The sequence below is a fragment of the Episyrphus balteatus genome, chromosome 2 (genome assembly GCF_945859705.1).
Source record: "Episyrphus balteatus chromosome 2, idEpiBalt1.1, whole genome shotgun sequence".
Classification (NCBI taxonomy): domain Eukaryota; kingdom Metazoa; phylum Arthropoda; class Insecta; order Diptera; family Syrphidae; genus Episyrphus; species Episyrphus balteatus.
The window spans coordinates 46,228,467-46,251,538 of record NC_079135.1 but is presented as its reverse complement, the minus strand read 5'-3'; the positions used below and the strand labels follow the sequence as shown (position 1 = coordinate 46,251,538).

General features: G+C 28.9%; 2 protein-coding genes across 4 annotated transcripts in view; both read left to right on the top strand.

The window, feature by feature from the left end:
• The window catches only part of LOC129908569 (protein draper), a 45,575-nt gene that overhangs the window by 13,986 nt on the left and 8,517 nt on the right, over positions 1-23,072 (top strand). For all 3 annotated transcript variants that reach the window (XM_055985166.1, XM_055985169.1, XM_055985167.1), the window contains 3 exons: positions 21,330-21,707; positions 21,785-21,948; positions 22,019-22,150. In XM_055985166.1, coding sequence (XP_055841141.1) covers positions 21,571-21,707; positions 21,785-21,948; positions 22,019-22,150 — 433 coding nt within the window. In that variant the 5' untranslated portion in view covers positions 21,330-21,570. The remainder of the gene's footprint in view (positions 1-21,329; positions 21,708-21,784; positions 21,949-22,018; positions 22,151-23,072) is intronic.
• LOC129908570 (uncharacterized) lies at positions 19,164-19,866 on the top strand. The gene is made up of 2 exons (XM_055985170.1): positions 19,164-19,332; positions 19,392-19,866. The coding sequence occupies exons 1-2, from the start codon at positions 19,256-19,258 to the stop codon at positions 19,858-19,860; spliced, it is 546 nt and encodes a 181-aa protein (XP_055841145.1). The 5' UTR covers positions 19,164-19,255; the 3' UTR covers positions 19,861-19,866.

Sequence of the window (23,072 nt, the reverse complement as noted above, 5' to 3'; positions counted from 1 at the left end):
AAAAGAGCGAATTTCTTTATGTAAATATAAAAACTTTAATTCTATACTATTTAGACATTAACGTGTAATTGCGCTGGTTTGTCCACCCTGAGTTCTTGATTCATGCCAAAAAACAACGTTTGTTCACGGCGACATAGACAAATGATTGAGGTTGGATTTAAAATTAAAATAAATATTAAATTGTTTTTTTTGGAATGAAAGATGATTTTAACGTTTGTTGTGCAAAATTATTTTTTTTAATATCTTCTTAACAACTGGGCAACTGGTTTCAATTTGTTGGAAAGGTTTAAATTGAGTTTTTTTTTTTAAATGCTCCAAAATGTTTAACTTGTTCGATGACAGATTTTTGGAAGAGTCATTGATAGTTCTTCTTCTTCTTTATGAGTCTTAACGTTTTTAGACATTTGCTTTTAAAAATTCTCAATTTTTTGAAAGTCAATTTGGAGTTAAAATTTTTTAGGTACAAGTAGCCAAGTTATGATTTTGGATTTCTGAAGTATAGTTCCAAATTTTGTATGTGGTTTGGTTGTGTTTATAACACTGGTTAACAAGGGTTCTGTTGCCGGAACCAAAATATACTTTTCTGAAGGTTTTTGGTGTGCTGAACTCGAATCCGAAGTCAAAAAAATTCTAGCAGCTCGCGTTTTTGAAATATTACCGTTAGAAAATGCAAAAAAACGTTTTTTTTGACTACTTCGGACGTTTTTTTTGTCATGTAAGAAAATTTTTTAAAATTAAAATTGTAACGGTTTCTAAAAGACCTGTTTTTCTTCTTTTAAAATCTGTTTAAATCTTTCCGATATCTTTCGTATAGGTATAGATATCTTAAGATGAACTAAGTGTGTTTTGCTCAAAAATCATAGAGGATGCAATAACTTTATAATACATTGGTAAGCCAAGCAGCACATGTGTTGTCGAAAAAATTTTAGCTGTTGCTGACTACATATTTAATACCCTTTTCAAAAATGTAATTAAAAGACTTTCATGAGCTCTATTTTCTTAGTTTCAGCAAAGTAGATATAAAACAGAAAAAAAACATGTATTTACTTAGAAAAACTTTATTTAAAAAAATAAATTAACCCTCCTCTGGTGTGCTGACTTTGGAAAATGACATATAAGAGACCAACAATAGTCGGACATCATATTCGTATCCCAGAAACCCTGGTATAAAGTTATTACATCCCCTATGATTTTTGAGCAAAACACACTTAGTTCATCTTAAGATATCTATACCTATACGAAAGATATCGGAAAGATTTAAACAGATTTTGAAAGAAGAAAAACAGGTCTTTTAGAAACCGTTACAATTTTAATTTTAAAAAATTTTCTTACATGAAAAAAAACGTCCGAAGTAGTCAAAAAAACGTTTTTTTGCATTTTCTAACGGTAATATTTCAAAAACGCGAGCTGCTAGAATTTTTTTGACTTCGGATTCGAGTTCAGCACACCGAAAACCTTCAGAAAAGTATATTTTGGTTCCGGCAACAAAAAAAAGTTTAATTTTGTAAACCAGTGTAATCCTTGTATAACAACACAGATAAATTTTTCAAATACCCAACAGCTCATGTAAATATGGTTTTACGATTGTTTCCATAATTTTTATAGGGATTATGTTGGTGTCAAATGGGACAGTTTCGTGTATTACTGATTCATCGGGTCAAACCTGAAATAGGAGACCGAAACTTCAACGGGAATTATCAAAACGTTCTAAATTTTTTTTAACGATGCATTATCATGGGTGAATTGTTAAAAATAATATGTTCGATTGATAAATTGCATTGGCCCATTAAGACAATTTTTTTGGCATCTGAAAAAAATATGTTTAAGGTAAAATATGAAAAATATTCGTTTCCGTATAAAAGTCTCTAACAATAGAAGCCATTAAAAAATTATTTATTTAAAGTTTACAAGTCAATTGTCGCTATACGATAAAGCAATTTCTTGCCTGGTGCAATTGTCTGGAAAATATCTAGTTTTAAGAAACTTTAAAAAATAGCTGGTTATAGCAATCTTTAAATATTGTCAATTTGGTAAGCAATTTTTAATGCAAAATAATTTTCAAGCAAATATCAGTTTTGTTGATACATACTTACACATGGTTGACGAAATAAATCTTTTATGCCTAAACTTATTTTTTTTACTGTTTCCTCCTATTCCGTGGTTAAGTACTTAATACTAAAATAAAAATAAAATGTTACCACTTTTTTCTGGTTCTTGTGTGATCTGTCAACTAATTTATAATATTTTGAATTAATTTAACTTCAAACAAATAAAGCTAACTTGTCAAATAATATCCCAAAAACGAATAAAATAATAAACTGTAACTTTTAATTTTGTTGGACAGCTTCTTCGACACCCCAACAAAATCAAAGTAAGCGATTAAAATCAATTATACCAAAACATTTCAATTTAAATACAATTTGACTGGACTAAAATAGAACTAATAAATACCATTATAAATTACATCACAGCTCAAGTTAATAATTCAACCATCAGAAATTACTTTGTCAGCATTAGTTTTCATAAACAACCAATTATTTTCTTTCCCCTAAATGTATACCTAATAAACTTTTATTTTTCAACATCATAGTTCCTTCATCAACTATTTCAAATCCAATGTTAAATGGAAGTAAAATTCTATTCTCTGTGTTTTCCCCCAAAATCAAAATCTAAACAAAACTTTGTTTCTTCTGAATGAACTCCCTTTTATTATTTCCGTTTTCATGTAGTTAATGCTCCAAGAATTTCACATTCAAAATGTTTTCAATTCTATATATAGTTGAAAAGAGACTACTACATGCGTATAATATAATATGTTTTCAATTACCTTAAATACTTGTATCTAACTTAATTTGGATGCTCCATGGATGTTCGAATAAAAACAAAATGAGAATGTATCTTTTGAAATGTAATTTAATTTCCGAGCTAAAACTTAATAAAAAATGTATAAAGTATCAGGCTCCTATTGAGTGTTTACCACCATCTGTTAGCATGAAAGTTTCAAAAGTTTATTATTTGCTTACTTATTCAAAATAATTTTTACTTTTTGTTTTATTAAGAATTATGGTCATTATGCAAAGTCATGGTATGGTAGGTTCAACAGACCATTTGTATTAATTTCTTTTAGTTGCAAAATATTTTTCTTTTGTTTTTTTTTGTTAAAAAAATTCAATAAGAATTATGAAGAAAGTGTGCCACATCGATTGAGACAGATATTGCTCGTCATGACGGACTTTGTGTTATACATTGGGACATTTTAACAAAAAAAAAATTGGCTAAATTTTTTTAGTTAAGTTTTGGCAAACGGAAGTATGGAAACATACGAAAAAATAATACTCAAAATTTTACTGTTAGACATGTTGATATTTCAGTTTAAACTTATGTATGTATCTTGCGTTTCAAATTCTTCAATATTCAATTTTTTTAAATTAAATAAATTTTTATTTTTTTTTTCGATTTAAATTATTTTTAAACTAAAGAGAGACATTAAGATCGAAAAAGATGACTCTAATCGTTACATAACAAATGTGAATTCAAAAAGCTTGTACCTAATAACTTTTGGTCAACTTTTTACATCAAATTCCCCATTGTTTTTCGTATCCCATTATAATTATGGAAATTTCTGTCATGTGGGAATTTATTGTTTTTTTTTTTTTATTTTGGCGCTTCTTTCTTTATTTTGTATTTTAACCGCAAAGTGTATTTTGCATGTTTCTGCACAAATGTGGGCTAATTTAACTTGAATTACAGGAGTTGCGGTTAAAAGCTATTAACACAGTTCATTAAAAAAAAATAAAACAGACCAGAGTTTGAAAGACAACGACATGGACTAAAAACGACACAAAAAGAAACCCTATACATTAATTTTTTTGGAAGCAAATTTCAAGTTAATTTCATTTGAATTTGTCTGAGGTCTAAATTGCATTGTTGTAGCCGTTTGCCGGTACTTTGATGAAAATTTATATTCTTTAGGTATTATTTTTAATTGGTTAATTCGTTAATTTAAACGAGAGAGGGAGACATTTTTTTTGTTTTGAAGTACAAGAAGAAACACAAACAAAAAAATAAATTGTTTAAAAAACAAAAAATAAAAAGTACAAAAATTAATATGTTGTTAAACTTTTCTCCATACAAGGGAGAAACAAAATTCAAAAAGATTAAAAAAATTTTTTTTTGCATTAAACTAAAAATGTAAAATTTTTATAATTTAAATTTAAAGAAAACTGGTTAAACCTTTGATTTAAAAATATGTGTACATATTATGTAAATATGTGATTTAACATCGCCGACTTCAAAAAATGAAAATACCACACTTGTTATCCTTATTTTTTGAGAAATAGCTACTAAAAACGCTAAATGCTCAGATTTGCAAAAAAATTTTTTTTTCTTACATTCCAAGTAATTATCTTCAGTTAAAGTTTCGATATTTACCGAACATTCATAGAGAAAATATTTCTTTTGTCGTTAATATTTTTTTAATAATTGCCAGTTGTATCATTCAACAAGAATTCTTTTAACTCAATTAAGTACATACTTTAATCAGTTTAGCACCTTTTGATCGCTTTCTCTTATTTTTTCCGTAAATAAAAGATTACTCCCAATTCGCAGAAAAAACGAGATAGGAATTATTTGCTCCATAAAAATCAAAATCAACATTTCATTCATAAATCATTAGGTGTACTCGTAATTTATCTGAACAATCATCTCTTGATTCTTAGAATTATTGTCCCAGCCACCCGGCATCGGTCAAGGTGACTATAGTATAGATTTTTCTCAATGAATTAACTAAAACTTACAAACAAACAAATAAAAATTAAAATGAATGCCATTAACTGTATAGTGATGATAGAAAATCGAATTTATTTTACATTTTCCACGAACTATGAAAGAAAAACTTTATGACTAATCGTGTTTATTTGCACGTTCCGGCAGCGCATTACAAACTCACATGGACATTGAACAGACGGATAGTTTGTTTTTTTTTTTTTATTTCTATAATTTTATTTTTGTTCGTCTCATATCTGAATTATTTTAATAACAAAAAATATAAAAAAATGTTTAGCACATGACAAAGTTTAACATCCACACTGAAGAGATATATAAATTTCATGTGTTGACAGGGTGACTCTTATTTGCACTTAAAACATGTGATGGCTTAAAGATTAGAGAAGATTTAGTTAACTTTTGTGGTAATATCTCAACAGAATTTTGTGAAAACATGGTCTAAAAAATCATTTATACATTTTATTATAATGCATCCATAAAAATGCCGACCCAAATAAGCTTTATTTCTCTTAATCTAGATACACCCTGCGTATTTTTTTTTTTTTTATTAAATAATCTTATTCGCTTGATAGAATTGAATGGAAAATATTTTTTCCTTATGTTCTGTTCGTTGGGGTTGAATTCTTGGAAATTTGAATGAGTAGGAATGTATAACGAGTAGTTAATTCGATAATTGGCACACAGTAGGCTCGTCAGATTTGTTATAGTCTGGCAAATTAATATTATTATTTTTTTTTATCTTTTTTGAACCCACTCATCCAAAACAAAGCACACAAAATATTTATGATATTTGTATGTGAATTGATGCGAGGAGATGTGCTTTAAAAGATTGAATGACTTCACATAAAGTTTATATGTATATTTGTATAACTACCATGTGGTGCCACCTTAATTAGTTGTGAGGTTGGAAACATTATAAATTTTGGTGCTTTAAAAATAAAAACAAAAAGACAGATACACTTCTGCAGTTTGTTCAGAGATAATGACAATATTTTTCATCTTAAACTCGTTAGAATATTTTATTTTTACCATAAATACTAACGAAGACTAAACAATCGTTATTTATTCTCTTATACAAAAAAATGATTTTCTCGAATTCTGGTTCTAATCATGGCTACCTTCGTAGATTTTTCGGGAAACACCATTAACGAAGATTTCTAAAAAAAATTAGCCTTAAAAAAAACTGCAAGTCAAAACGAGCACCGTTACGTACTAAAACCATTCCAAGTTCTTTCGGGATCCATTCTTGAACAAAAAAAAAAAAAAAAAAATAAGCAGCGCATCGTTATTGAACCGTAAGTTTTAAGAACGGAGTAAGTCAATTTTGCAAAATTGTTGGGAAAACGCAATAAACTGAATAGCTTCTATATTTTACTGTTTTCAGATGTTTTGACCTTCAGATAAAATAAATATTATGTGGATTTCAGTCGAATGAGATACAAATTTTATTTTTATCGGTTTCCGTTAAACGTTGGACTTATTCCGTTCTTAAAACTTACAGTTTGAAATTTCACCCAAAAGCCAAATTTTGAATGAAATAAATAAATAATTTATTTAAAAAAAAAGTTTAAATGATAGCAATAGATTAACTATTGATAGAGTTTGAGTAATCAAAACAAAAAAGTGTTATACATAATAAAACAAAAATTTTATTGTGGTCTATTTTTTACTTAAGTAGAGCAAAAAATGGGAAAATGAAGGAAATTTAATTTTCTGTTTTTATTTAGAGCAATGCCATATGCATTTCTAAGCCCGCAAAAAAAAACAGCGTTAAAAAGCAAAAAATCGTTTTTCTTGACTTTTGTTCATGTTTTTTTTTTACTGTTTTGGTATGAATTTTTTTTTCAATTTTTAAAAAACATTTTTCCGTTATTAAATTTGATTTTCTACAAGTTTTAAAATCAATTAAACAAAATTGTGCTTTGTTTACGATATACATTGAAAAAAAAAACAAAAAAGGGGCTTTGGACCCCTGTCTTCAATTTCCACTCACTAATTTAATAGAACTCCGCGATTTTATCTTCTCTTATAACCCATTCAACGTTTTCGCCAATTTTTTTTTTTTCAACTTAGAAGATGTGTCTACGCCTAAAGATGCCTTTTGCATCAAAAAGCTTTAAATTTAATATTACAAAATCTACAAAAGAAAACAATGTTAAATAATTTACTTAGTTTAAAAAAAAAGGTCTAAAATATTTTCAAATGTTTTATTTTTACTTACGAGGTTATATATTTAGCTGAAGATTCTTTGATATTATTTTGAAATTTAACAGAAGCTTTTGTCTCTCAAAATGCCGGAAACTATGTGATCGTTGATCTATCTTAGGAAAAGGATATAAAATATTGTTTGAGTGTATTTCTTTTTAAAATTTTGTGAAAATTAAAAGTCTCGTCATGTTCAAGCTTTTTTGACTCGACTAAATCGACTAACATGTTACTAGGGGGAAGAAGAAAAAACATCTTTCTTACATTTTTGTATTTTTTTCAATTTGTGTTTTGATGTAGGTAGTTCAGGCTTAACATTAAACAAAATTCAATCTAACAATATTCCCCCTTACTTATACTTATATGTATCTTAAACAAAATATAAATGAAACTGACCATCAGTGCCTACAATATTTTATTACATTAAATGAATAATAATTTAATAATAAAAAAGACCAACCACTCCCCTCGAAAAACATATTCAAAATTTCATTCTGAAATTTCATTTTCAAAAAAAAAAATCTTCTTCAAAGTTTCTTGACCTACACAATATCAATTGAAATCCATTAAAAGATTTCAATATTGCACCAAAAGCCTTTCCTGCTGTTTTCATATCGATATATTTATGTATCATCAAAAGAATAATCGATAAAAAAAGTTAATATTCCATAATTCAGTCTCGGAAGTAATCTGTTGGTACACTGCAATTATTGGACTTGAGTGTTTCCAATGAATAGGAGTGTTTCTGTTGATTTATTTTTGTATATTGCAAAAATTAATCACTTCTTTGGTCACCATCATCGAACGATGCTACCCTCAATTGAAACGCATGAAATCAAATTGCTTGGGAAACCATGCTGCACCCTAGTTTATATAAGTATTTTACACTCCCAAGTCCCAAATGGACATATGTTTCTGACGTCCATTATAGAGGCGAATCCGATGAGCAAAACAGAGCGATATTACTTTAGTTGAGAGGAATTTCCGGTTTGAAAATTTACTGCACACTTAGACTTTTTTTTTGAAATTTTTAATAAAAACATATTCGCCTACGTGGAGTACCGCAGGGTTGGTTCTGTCAAACACAGAGGTTTCATGTACACAAATCTAACAACTGTTTATTACTTTAAGTATTGTTAAAAATACTTAAAAAAATGCAAATATAATGCGAATTAGTCACTAAAGTAAACACATGTGTTAGATATTGTATCAGATAAATAAGGTGTTTCTATGTTTACCCAATAAATATGCATTTTAAATATATAATTTTAATTTTTGAAAATTAAAACGCCATCGCCATACCCTCCGGAAATTGTAGTTTTATGTTATCAGTTTTTGTATATATTGTTAACCAGTGCTTATCAAAAAGTCTTCATAGAAATGTATTATCCAATGTCGTTATTATGTAATCAAGGCCAGATTGAAGCAAGAAAAAGATTTTCCTGTTTATTTACAAACAAAAATTAATGTCCAAAACTCTATGCTCTAGGTCGAGCTGTCATTGACCTTCAGTATTTTTTGTACTCTTAATACCCCACTACACTATCACCACCAGCAACGCCATTTCGAGAAAATTCATCACAGATTTGAGAGAACTATTTTATCAATTTTCTCGCGCTTGTTGGGTTTAATAAACGAATTATGTCAATTGATCGCAGTATCCATGAAAATAAATACAATTTCGAGGCCGTGTAAAGAAGAACAATATACAATTCGTTGACGTCCGTGATGGTGTTTCTGATTGTCAGTGTTGTTGTCACAGTTGCTTAGCTTGTGACGAGCGTATAATATGAATGTCACCTCCATAATAAACAAAACTAGAAACATAATTTAAATGACACCATTGCAAAAAAAAAGAAACACTGACAGTTGTCAGTCATTTATAGTAAAAACAAAAAAGTAGAACACATCCGAGGTGGAGTGCGAAATTATATACATATTTTAAACTTGTAAATGATATCTTGAATGGATTCTCTTTTGCCCACAAAAAAGTACATGGGAGCCAGGGATGGAAAATGACATTTTTTAATTGCACTAAAAATTTTATTTGTATTGTACTGAAATGGGTGCAATTGTATTGAAATATAATGTTCATACGAGAAATTAATTTAAAATTGAATCAAAGTGTTATATTTGCAAAAACTCTTAAGTTTTCTATATACATTTCGTTATTTTCTGCGTAAAGGAGTAATTTTTGTTTTATTTCGGTAAAAAATATATATGGGAAAAAGTTATTCACAGAAGACTACAAGAAGTATTAAGAAAATGAAAAAAAAAATGCAAAGATGTGGGGACCCAAAAATAAAATTGCAATTTTGGTTTTAAGATTACAATATTTTTACTGATTGTTGTCAAAAAAATAGAAAAGTTTCATCATTAAAATATAATAAACATAAAAATAGATCTGTCGTTTGTTATTACTTTCGATTTCCTCTGTTTTTGAAATCTTAGATTGCAAAAGAATTCTTAAGAGACAGATTTGTACTCGAACAAACTCATTTGTATCGAATTCGGTACAACTGTATCGACTTTTCCATGCCTGATGGGAGCTCGAGCTATGCTGTGTGTTATAAGAGTGCTTTTGTTTATAATGTCACACTCACTCAAACATAATTAGCATTCGTACAAAATATCGAATAAAATTTGATATTGCGACGAGATAGTAAAGTTGCTTATAAGTTTGTCAGCAGCCTACAAACTGTTGTTATTTTTCTTTTTTCATTGACATATGACCTTAATACTTAAAATTAGCTCCCTTATTCATTTTATATTACTAAAGAAAATGAAAACATACCAAATAAGAGTAAAAGTTCTTTCATTAGATAATATTTTACATATACAATATACACTTAGGAGCAAAAAAATGGAATCAAACTGGGTTTTGTAAAAACGGTAATTGATCAGGATGTAGTTGACACACATGAATGTTAATAGTACCATTGAAAAGCTTAAAATAAAAGCTTTAAGTAAATGAACTTAAAAATCTGTTCACTTTATAAAGATCCAATCAACATAAATGAATCATGTTAGGAAAAAAGACTGAAATTGAAACAGAGTGTACCTCCTCTGGAAAATTTAACATTAAAAAAATGAAGTGCAATTTATTGACAGATAACGCTAATACTATCGTAAGGAAAAAAAGACTGCAATTTGAAACAGACAGTTTCTGGAAAATTAACATTAAAAAAAATTAAGTGCAATTTATTGGAAGATAGCGCTAATACTATCGTATGCATTTTTATATTTTCCCCAACAATTCAAAGTAAGAAATTCAAGCTTTAAAATGAGACCATGAGACTTTAAAGAAAAAATATTTTACCATTGGAATTTTTGTTTTTAATATAAGAATTTATTTGATTCCGTTTTTTTGCTCCTAAGTGTATGTACAATACATATTAGGGCGAGTAAAAAAAATCGAATATCTTTGTTTTGATATTATACTTCGAAAAATCGATTGCTAGACACCTCTAGAATATACTCACCAAATATGAGCTCTTAATATTAAAATCCTCTGTTTCGCAGTTTCCCATATTTACATCAATCTTATATTATCTACTTTTTAGCAAATTGAACGCTCTACAAAAAAGACCAAATACACTTTTTTGTTTATCTAACCGTTTAAAAGATATTCAAGGTCCAAAGTTTGAGAAAACTATTAAAAATTCACTTTTTGTTTTTAATTTTGTAAGTAACAAATTAAAAAATTTTAATAATCAAACGGGTAAGACTCAAGACATATTCTTGTAGGAAACAGATTGCTCTACAAAAAAGGTCTTGTGTACTTTTTTCATTAATCTAGCCATTTGAAAGATATTCGAGGTCAAAGTAAGCAAATTTACAAACACATTTTTTTACTTTTTCAAAATTTTCTAGTTCACTGAGAATTTATTATTTTCAAATTAGCAAGATGTATTCTTGTAAGGGCTCAAATCCATTGCTTTAACCATTTAAAAGATATTCGTATCCAAATCCCAATGCATACCGTTCATAAAAAAAACTATTGAAATCAGTGGGCATTAGGGTTTGGATACGAATATCTTCTAAACGGTTAAAGCAATCGATTTTTACCAAGTAACTTTTTTGTGGAACGTTTGAGCCCCTACAAGAATTTATCTTGCTAATTTGAAAATAAAAAATTCTCACTAAACTAGAAAATTTTGAAAAAGTAAAAAATGTGTTTATGATTTTTTTTTAATTTGAAGTCGAATATCTTTCAAATGGTTAGATTAACAAAAAAATACACAAACTTTTTTTGTAGAGCAATCTGTTTCCTACAAGAATATGTCTTGTCCGTTTGATTGTTTAAATATTTCTGCTTGTTACAAAATTAAGAACAAAAAACGATTTTTTTTAATGATTTTCTCAAACTTTGGACCTCGAATATCTTTTAAACGGCTAGATAAACGAAAAAGTGTATGAAGCCATTTTTGAAGAGCGTTCAATTTCCTACAAGACTGATAGAAAAATGATTTTTTTTTTAAATATAAGATTGATGTAAAAATCGAAAGTCGATCGGATTTTCCCATTAATATTAAGAGCTCAAATTTCGTAATTTTGATTATATTCCAGAGGTTTCTGGCAATCGATTTTTCGAAGTATAATAATAAAAAAAATATTCGATTTTTTTGACCCACCCTAATATATACACATTTTTTTAGTGCAGGCGCTAGAGGTAGTTGAATATGCAAAATGTGATTACCGAGTTTCACGAATGGGTTTGAGTTCAGAAAAGATCAAAGATTAAAAATGTGGATCTTGCCAGTCAATTTTTTGGTCCATTTTTGTTTACCCCCTCTACTCTTGTTTTTATAGGGAATAAGCTAGGTATTGATTATGTCTAAGAAGTTCACGGGTTTTTATTGCAGAAATCGTTCAATGGGTTCTAAAAGAAGATAAAACCGCAGAGTTCTATAAAATGAGAGAGTGGAAATTGTATTAATCTGTGCCCTTTTCTGAACTCAAATCCATTGGTGAAACTCGATCCTCACATTTTGCATACTCAACTACCTCTAGCGCCCGGTCTAGCAGTAGTAAGTGTATAAATACAATGTCGTTGAAACATTCTAAGCATAAAGTTGAAGGATAAAATAAAAAAAGCTGAAGAATAAAACTGGTCCAATTTATTCTTTACCGATGATTTCTATTTTCACAAAGGTGACTCGACTTTTTCCAAAAATTTGTGGTGGATTTGAATTCTCCTTTGATGGAATTATAGTTTTGTTTGGTGATAATGTCTTCTGGCAACGGATCTGTTTTTTTCCTTACTTAATTTGTTCTATGACTTAGTGACTCTTGGAGCTTAATATAATTTTTTTTTGTCAATGGTCCAAAAACATGAAAACCCATCAGATATGAAACGAAAGTAAGTAAAAAAGATGGGCGAGCCGACTGAAGCTTGAGAAGATTTTACAACACTGAACATAATATGTTCAGTGTTGTAAAATCTTAACATATTTTAACATATTATGTTAAAATACGAAAGATTTCTAACTAATTCATTATGAAAGCTTATTAAATAATTCATTTAAAGTCATAAATTATTACGCTCAGTATTGTTAGGATGAGTAGTTCAATCAGATGTCAGTACAGTAAATGTCAGTGCAGAATATTAAATTGCAACATGCTGTCAATACTCGAAAATACATCATTATTTTCAATTTTAATAATAAATTCAAAACATTGTGTCACATGACAACAAGTTATCGATTTTTATGACCTGTTTTGTTGTTTTGCATAAAGAAACTTTGCATAGCCGGTGTAATACTATAAACATTGTCTGTTGTGTATATGTAAATAGGTAAGATCGATTACAAACATTTCTCACAAAGGATTATGTTTACCCCTATAATTTATGGTGGAGAAAAAAAAACAAGGGGTTGACTAAAAAAAAGTTGAGAAATTCAAGATGCTTTTGAAGACATCGCGTGAATGGGTGTGTTAAGAATACTTATTTTGATGAGAAAGAGAAAGAATGAAAATTCATGTTTAAAACAAACAGAGTTAGGTATGTGCTCTTCTCTGAGCTCTGACCTAAAGGTTTATACTTTAACCACAAAGTTAAAGGGGAAAAGTCACAAAAGTCTATACTTTATAATTAAATTTGAGATTCTTTTGGGGGTTTTGCGTTATAGTTGTTTGACTTCACACAAACTTTGGTTAATCTCAAAATCAAAGAGCTTATCCACGGTGTATAACTTTTCGGTACTTTGTTCTTTATAATACATATCTTCTTACTCCTTGATTATAAATTTAGAAAAACCTAAACATGGAACTTAATAAATGAAGAACAAAATGTGACAATAATATATCATACAGACAGATAACCATGAAAAAATCACTCACGACCTAAAAATCGGTTCGTTAAACCAGCACAACAACAAAATAATTACTGAGCTGAACAAATTGTAGGTATGGCACCATCATTAAGAATTTCTATTTATTTCCGTTTGGCATTCTGTAGATTATAACAGAAATTCCACCATGTGTGAAAAATCGTATTTCAATGTTTTCAATATTTATCTACACACCATTTACCTTAACTGCAAATTCTTAATTAATACTTGAAAAGGAAAATCTACCTCGTAATGACTTGCTTACATACTCGTTTGACAACTGCGGGTATTTTTTGAAGTGACCATTGAAAGATAATAAAACCAGCATGTTTCTTTGAAAAAGATAAGTTGATTGACGGGCAAATTTGCTGAACAACGTTAAAGACTTCAGAGGGTAAGAAACAAAATGAAACATTTAATTTTCGAAAAAAAAAATCAATAAAATTAAAGGAGTACTTAAAAAAAATGAAACATTTAATTTTCGAAAAAAAATCAATAAAATTAAAGGAGTACTTAAATGTTTTGAGTAAAAAAAAAAAGTTAGACAAAAATATAAAATAAAAATTCATTTTTTTAAACTCAGGTAATTATTATTTTTTATTAAATTTCTTGGTTTTCTGCAAGGTATATTTTTTTTTTTTTTTTGCTTCATATGGCAATTTGCTCCATATGGCAATTATTGGTTTCGTGTTGAAAAAATTTTGAAGTTAATCAAAATCAACATTAACATGATTGAAATTAATTTTGTTGCAAACAAAATTTAATTTAAAAAAAAAGTTTTGATGTTTTTATGTGCAACAAATAATTTATGCAATTTCTTTTTTATTTGCAAACATTTTTAATAAATATTATTTTTTTACCGACTTCCAAAAAGAAAGAGGTATTCAAATCGTCTGTATTTTTGTTTTTATTGTTTGTTACCTCATAACTTTGGACTGAGTGAACGAATTTTGATAATTCTTTTTGTATATTGGAAAGCTGGTGCCTATGCCATTCCAACTTCGTTCAGTTTTTGGCTATATCAACTATGAAAAAAAAACATTAAACATAGTTTTGATTCATGGAAGTCGGCTTTTTTTTATAAAAATGATTATTTAATTTTAATGGAAGGTAAGGCAATTTAAACAAAATTATTTTTACAACGCTGGGTGGTTCAAACACGTTTCAATATTGCACTGATGCCAACTCTCGACCACTTCGAACATAAACCTATACCACATTTTGGTCAAGAATATGACGGGAATCAATTCTTAATACTTGAAAAAAAGCGAGTATGAAACAATTTGTCGACATCATCAACAAAAAAATCCTATATGAAATTCTGTGAATTTTTGGTGCTGATTGTATTGACTTTGGGTATAAGGTATTTTTCTCCCAAAAAATATATTAAAGCATCTCACATTGTAAATTTCGATGAACCACCTAACAATTTCCATTTTCAAAATAACGACAACAGGACACGCGGTGCATTTTTCAAAGAAGCCTTCAAATTTGATCAAAGATGCATTTTAGGTCTGAAGGTAACAGATAAAGTTCTTTTGGATGAACACTAAACGGCTAGAGGTGTTCACTTGACCTCTAAGTTAATAACAATGCTCAAATGCTGCTATTAGTTAATTTATTTTAAATAAACATATTTTTCTTCAACAATATTTTAGATATACCTAAGTTGTTCGATGCTTGCTTTCAAATTCTTTTAATGTGCCTAAAAAGCTGTGTCTGCATGTAAACCATGAGTTCCAGCTGTTTGTTTTGCATTAACTTCGTATAAGCTACCTTGGAAATGGTTGAATTAACTATCAGGAAAGTTTGCTATGAATAAATCTTAAATCTTCTACGTTTTTACTTAGACTATCAAAATTACTTTGAGATTCGAGAATCCTTGGAGATAATCTTTTGGTTGAGAAAAACGTACCTACTTATAAAAATAATGTCCAATAAAAAAAAAAAAATATTTAAAGCTTGCGTATTGTATTTGTTACCTGCTGCTATCACAATTCCCTTTCTATCATCTGTCCCCACCCGTTTTGCATGAATCAACGATTTTTATTTCTACCCCATTCATTCTTCTTCATTCTTTACTTTACTTTAGGAAGTTCTCATTGACTTTTCTTACAAGTGGTCAATTAGAGCCGCTTTACAATTGCATTAGACTGTTCCGTTCACGCATTCCCAACGACTCCATTTACTTATTCAAATTGTATCTTATATAGATTTAAAGAACCCATATAACATATAGATACTCTGTCTGTGAATTGTACACTAACTGTTCACGCTGTCACGCGCGCTGCAATGACCTGGTTTCCTGTGACGCTGCTGACGAGTACGAAGAATGATGACAGAACGATGCATGGAAAAAAGTATATTTTTCACTCGCATATGTCACATCGTTCCATTCAGTATTGTAGTGGCATATCGTGTCGTCTATTTTGTCGTCACTAGAGTGTTGTTGGATGAGAAGAACAATAAATGTCAAGACTTGAAATGGAACTTATGATATAAATGTGGTTTCTGTCCCTTCATAAATGTATGTAAGCAATAAGATGAAAGAAAATGAAAAAAAAAAGAATACTATGATGATACTTTTTATGAGAGGTAATTATGTTAAGTTCAGAATTTCAACGTATAATTTGTGGATCGAGGGCGCCTTTTCACATGTATGCCAATAGTTTTTTTCATAAAGATATTTCATGTACATCTCTCGATGATACTCTTGACGTTTGTGTCTAAATGTCATACAGCATCAATTCTATCAAATGACATTTTGCTTAAGCATATTCAAGCCACACACCGATTTGATTTGAAGAAACCTAATACCTGGGCTTCAGATAAGACCACAAATAGTATATCGTTTCATTTATTTCTCTTATCAATTTATTTGGTGAATTAATCATCAATCCGATTATGCTTGTGTTTACATTTCTCTTTGTTTCATTGATTGACTATCTGAGTGCAAAAATAAAAAAAAAAACGAACAAACCTGCTTATGACCGCAAAGATTCAGCGTTATCAGCAATTTAAGAGACGTTTTTTTTCACGCGAACCTTATAGTTGATTAACTATAGCATATTACTCATTTCACTGAATGGGGGGTAATAAAATCAAATCACACAAAACAAACAGCAATCTCAATGACATTTGCGGTGACAGTTAAGCGAAAAAAAATTACCGCTTCTGTTCTGCTTTGTTTATTTTTTATGATGTGAATACGAAAGCGCTGGATATTATATTTTTTTATACTATATTATTATACAATACATAGATGCGTGACTTTCGTGTATGGGTTTTTGTTTTGTGGATATAAAGTGCGGAAGTTTGCAATAAAATTGATAATAATAACGTATCGTTCTGCTTTCGTTTTGCTTCAAACGGGAACCAGAGCCTGAAACAAACAGTTCTTTGTGTGTGAATTGTTTGAAGGGTGGGTGAAGAAGACCACTTACAAAAAAAAAAAAAAATCAAATCAAAATGAACTTTGATTTTATTGCCTGAAGAAAAAAGAAAAAAGACAGCATAATTGTATGCAGAGATTTTATATTCTTATTGAGACAGGTTGTTTATTTTAACATTTTTTAGTGTTTGTTTATTTGTTTTGGATGCGTTTATCTCATGGTAGTGTTAATTTGACAGTTTTGGAACGAAAGAATGTTGTCAAAATAAATAAGTTTTTGTTTCAATCTGGTTGTTTTGTACAGTTTGGAGCAGAATAGTGCAAGTTTTTTTCGGTTAGTGAAGAATTTTATTGTAACAACCTTTTTTGGTCACTAAATTTGACATATTTAAAAGGTCAGAAATATGTCAAATAATCAATAATTTTTTAAAGTTCACGAACAAAAAATTCATAAACAAATCTATCCATGATCAAATAATGGAACCACCTGATCTGTTTAAAATACTATAGCAGCCGTATTTATTAGATTTTCTTAAATTGGTTCTCAAAGGCTGTTTAGTTAAGTTTGCTTAAATATTTAATTTGTCTTTAAGCAACGTTGCTTAAAATTGTATTTATAATCGGATTGACATATACATATGATTAACTAAGCGATAGTTTTGTCAAAAAAATTGCCTAATCTAATACAAAACACTATTACATTTTAAAAACAGCACGTGGTTTTTGACAACTTGTATTTGTAAATAAGCATCCCCAAATTTGATTGGAAATCTAAATCGAACTGAAACACATTGCAACAAAGAAAAAAAAAGGATTTTTTATTATAAATCAACAAATAAAATCACAGTACGCAGGTTCGCTTAAAAAAAAAAACTCCATATACCATGTCTCAGAATCCCACGGCCTTGGTATCTTGGTATCCAGAAAGAGATGATTTTGTTTATGTTTATTGACCACTTTATTTTGTTTGTTAACTTTGTGTGCACAAAAAGACTTTAATTTAAATTTAATTCAAGCTTCAAATAAAATTACGTCTTCATATTAAAACCCTAAATAATTTAATACAATGATACTGAGCCTACGATCTTTTTAATACCTAACCTAATTCATATATGGAGAATGGCGTTTAAGTTAAGCAATCGTTAAGCAACGTTTCTTAAATGTGTAAATTCTTTATAAATACACATTAATAATAATAATATTTAGAGGTTGTTTAGGGTTAAACAACCTTTAAGATTTTTTTATTAATATAGCTGTAGGTATTTAAAAAAGTATAAAATATGCTTTTTTAAATACCTAAAGGCCGAAAAAATATTTTAATCTTAGTAATCTAAGCTACCGTCATATAACAACACACCGACTATTTATTCGGCGCACACTTGCAGCAGTTTCATCCGGCTAAACTATCGGTCTATATAAAGTCTAAAGTCTGCGGGGGCTCTAAATCTCGATCTTTGGAAAGTATACTTGAAGACTTAGTTCTAAATTTTTGACTACTCCAACACCATTCAGCAGAAATTCAGAATTACTGGTCTTTTTCCCTTATTTTCCTTGAAAAAGGCAAATATCCGTGTTGAGTATAAGAACCTGAACAAAAAAAAAAACTTGTTCATCCTTTTGGATGAAAACCATAGAAAAATCTAATTGTTTTTCTTCTGGTTGATTTTTGTCTGTGTTCCAAATCATAAAGTTGGTATGCCTTATTTATCGTTCAACGCTCATAAGAAATAGATGCATGCCTAGATGTTTAGGGCCCCAAAACAATCGGCCTAATTAGAATGCTACAATCAGTCCACTGGTGATTATAATGTTTATTTTTATCCCTTAAACAATTGGGACGGCAAATTTCAATAATATACGGGTATCTTTTATTTGACAATCGATTTTGTTTGGTTCAAGATAAGGAAATTCGATCAAGTTCGATGCGGGCTTCTTTTCACACAAAAGTTGGCAATTTATACCGGTTTTGCATTTTGATGGTTTAATTCATCATTTTCTGAGTTTTTTTTTGTGATAAAAGAACCTTGATAATAAAAAAAATAAATAATAATTTTTGTATGTTTTGCTTGACCGACTTTCAAAGAGATTAACCCAAATGTGTTGTAGAATTTTGTTGTTGTTCTTAACTAACAAAGATCTGAAAAAAAATATTTGTTTTTTAATACTCCAATTTAATAGGGTTTTCGACTTAGGTAAATATGAGAAGAAATGAGCTGATATTGCTTTAAAGACTTGTACCGACACTAACTCTATTATTGTACTTTCAAACTTTTTTTCGTATTTCAATGGTTTTTTGCAATATTTTTTAGGATTTTTAGAAGGGCAAGCAAGTTGTGCCGGTTTTTAAAACCATTTAAATACATGTTTTAAGCTCCTTATAAAATACCTGCCTGATTTTCAAAAAAATCAAGCTACATTTCGTTTATTTACTGAAATTAAATTTAAAAATATCAAATCAAACAAAACAAAAATACAAAAAGCCTTTAAAAACATTTATTTTATCGAATTGTAAAAAGAAAGCAAAAGTAGTTAACAAAAAAAAATGGTATCCAAAATGCGCTCATTTGAATGTCCAACATGGTCTAATCCACGGAGGCAACGAAGAGGATTCTTAAACAGGTTAATAAAAACCGTTTCATATCATGGTTCTATAAATTTATATTCTAAATATTTCTTAGTACATATACCACTCCATCAAACAACTATTCTGGTAATTATGAAGGTGATGTAACAATGTTTAGAGTCACATCACCAAGAAACTCCGATTCTGATGAAGAATATAGCAGTCTTAATTATTTTAATGAAGCCGAAAATACCATTGAGACTTTAAGAAATCGATTATTTTTATATCAACTTTCGCCAATTTATTCAAATGCTATTTTAAAAAATTCTTTTTACCAAACCCTGATACAAATGAACACTATTTTTATTTTTCTAATGGCCTTGATAATTCTTTCTGCGTGGAATATTTTCAAGAGAGTTGTGTTCTTTTTCATACAAAGAAGATATATTTTATATTATTGGATTAATTACATTATGTTTAATTTAGTTCCAATTACTAGTGCTTTAGTTATTAGTTTTATGATTGGATATTGTTATTATATTTGTTTTAGTAGTTCTCGTGAAATTGTCAAATTAATGACTTAATTTTATAATTTTTTGGTGTCATTTTTTTTATTTTATAAATTTTAAAATAAAGCCATGATGGCAATTACCTCTGAAAACCTTGAAATTATTTTATGTACACGTTTTATTTTTTTTTTTATTTTGGTTTAGATGACTTTTAGATCTTGAAATTATATTCATATATGACATTACAGACAACCTTTGTCTGGGACAAAATGCTATTGAGTCAGCTATCGTGATGATACAATTGTCAAGTAGTCTAAATATTTTATGATTCGTTTAATAATTGCAGTGCTATATCTACAAATTATAGACTTGTGAGTTTATTATTGTAAAGTGTAATTGTTATTTAACAATAAGAAGTTTATTTTATTTTATTTTTGTATTAGCTTAACTACAATATACATGTCTTGCCTACTTTGTCATTAAAAAATATAAATGTAAGGTACTACCATATATCAACCTATCTTCATTATATTGTTAAATATACGTTTGTACCTTATACATACGGATTTTATATCCGTCAATTTTCGTATTTTGCCAATAGCCGTTTTTTATTGATAACTCTGGACTCAGTAAAATTTAAGACGATAAACAACAACAAACGATTGCTAACAGTAAAAAAAAAGTATTAGGCACATAGTTTGTTATGGCTTAAAAAATTAAAATATTTACCAATCACTTGAACTTTAAAATTGAGTTTACACATTTACCAATAAAAGACTTAATATTTCCATCAGCTAGGTATCAATATTAAGCTTTCCCTTTCGGTTTATTTGTTTCAATACCTCACAAATTTTAGGTCTCATTCAACATCGTTTTTTGTTTTAATATTTTTTTGTACATACATACATAGGTAGGTATAAATTTTCAAAAATTTTTCAAAAACATTCAAAACAAATTATTAAGCGACACATAAAAACAACGTTCAATCAAATTCATTGGTACGTTTTCAAACCAATGATTTTTCAAAAAAAAAAAAAATTGAACTTCTTTGTAAAAATTCAAAACTATTTTTTTTTTGAAAAATTGTAATTTTAACCTAGTTACTAAAACATTTTTGTGCAAAAATTTTCATTGAAATCGGTTTTGTCGTTACGAAGAATTCAGGCTATGGCAAGTACCGTTATTTACAGTTCGAAAAATATTGTTCTTATTTAAAAAAGTACGCACTTATTTGCCACCTTACCGTTAATGTTAGCCCCAACAAATATTCAATTGGCACCAAAAAGTTTAGGCTGCAGTTCGAGACAGACAGACACAATGCTGAGACCCTCTTTTTTGCATTCTCTATCATCGTAATGTCCAAAATTTGCCTTAAAGTCCCTATGTTCATATATCGCAAGTAAAAACAGCGATTGAAGTAAACCCTTATTTACATAATCTCAGACGCATGAATAATCTCAAATGCATCTAGATTCCTTAAAAAAAACTTGAAGCAATCATTTTGAACATAATTTTTCTAATTTTCTTTGTTTCTTTTTTTGCAGATATTCGATTGAGCACCTCTTAAGGATTGCCACATTTTGCTTAGAAAAAGCAAAATTTTCATTGTTTAAAAGGCAGTTATGTCAACCGAATAAAATTCAAATTAAATATTCAACACTGCCACTGCGAAATTCAAAATTCGATCGAACTAAAGTGCATTTGAGATTTCCCTCCTTAACCACTTACAACAGGGAATACAAATAAAATAATTCATTCCAAATTACATAAATATTTTATGGAATCATGAATGATAATATGATAAAAATAATTTACCTAGTGCTGGCACTAGGTATATTCACTGCGATCTATAGTATAAATGCTGAAGTTTTGGAAGAAGAATCTGAATTAGAAGGACCACATGTTTGTAAGAAAACTGAAAAGTATGTTTATTTCGATTTCAAAAATTTAAATACTATTGTATACTCACCAAGACTAAAACATTCTTTTTTTCTTTTAGCTACAATGTTGAAGTTACGACAACAGAAATGCAATCTTTCCAGGAGCGAGTATCAATTTGGTGTTGGAATGTACCGCCGCGATGTTCTACTTACAGGCTTAAAACCAAAAAAGTTAATAAAACTCAAATCTTATCCAAATCCCGAATTGTAAAGGACTGTTGTGGTTAGAATTAAATTTTTCTTTCTTCTTTTTATCTAATAAAACTTTGATTAATTGGATTTTCTCTTTATAGAGGGCTATGAGCTTAACCCGGAAGGAAATAGTTGCATACCTGTATGCAACTTAAAATGTCAACACGGTTCATGTGTTGCCCCAGATAAGTGCAAATGTGAACATGGTTTTGGTGGACCCTCATGTGATATAAGTAAGTATCTAAAATAAACATATTTAATGGTTTTCTCCAGCCCAATGTTCGTGTATTGTACACATGGGATTTCCTTGAAATTAAATTTTAAACAAAAATAGAGACTTTTCAATTGTAACTAACATGTGTGGGTTTTGTTTAAGTTCTGTTTAAGAGTTAATTTAGTTGCTTTTTATAGTTAAGATTTTTTGTTTTTTTTTTCTGCTTTATTTTATGTTACACACAGCTTTTTTTCCACATAGTTTAGATTCCAAAAAATAAAATTAAGATTTTGGAAGAATCATTAACAAATTTATGTCCTTTATTAAAAAGAAAGCAATATAAAATTGCTGCGATGCTTTTGCATAATGTGCTTTTAAGTTACAAAACGATTTTTATTTATTTTAAAATAAGTCATCCATGTAAAATCCATTTATCATACATCGTAGATCTAGATCATAGAACGCTTTTAAAGTAGTAAGCAATTCCAATTTGTAAAATACAAGGCTTTTCTTTTTTTTTTTTTTAAACACTGTACCTTTTCCCAACAACTTTGGAACTTCCTCCCAGATTAGAAGTCATTTTCAATAACAGAAGACAGAATAGTTTTACCGCCACTTCGCGGTGCTTGATTTAAGCAGAACATTATAAATTAGCTATTGACCTCATGATATGTGAATTTGGCAACGCTCTTCTACGACTAATTGTAAATTGTATGGTATTAAAAAGGAATAGCATGGATATTCCATCTTTGGCACTAATGCGATACATGTTTCCCCATTACAAGCATGTTCTCTCTTGATTTCGTTCCTTTTAGTCGAGGACTATAAGGAAGAGCTAATGCAATTATCTGTGAGTCCTGCGAAGAATTTTAACTCAACCAAATATAGGAGTTTGTGAAGCTGCTGCTGCCTCTGTGACAGTAACTCTACCAAATAGTTTA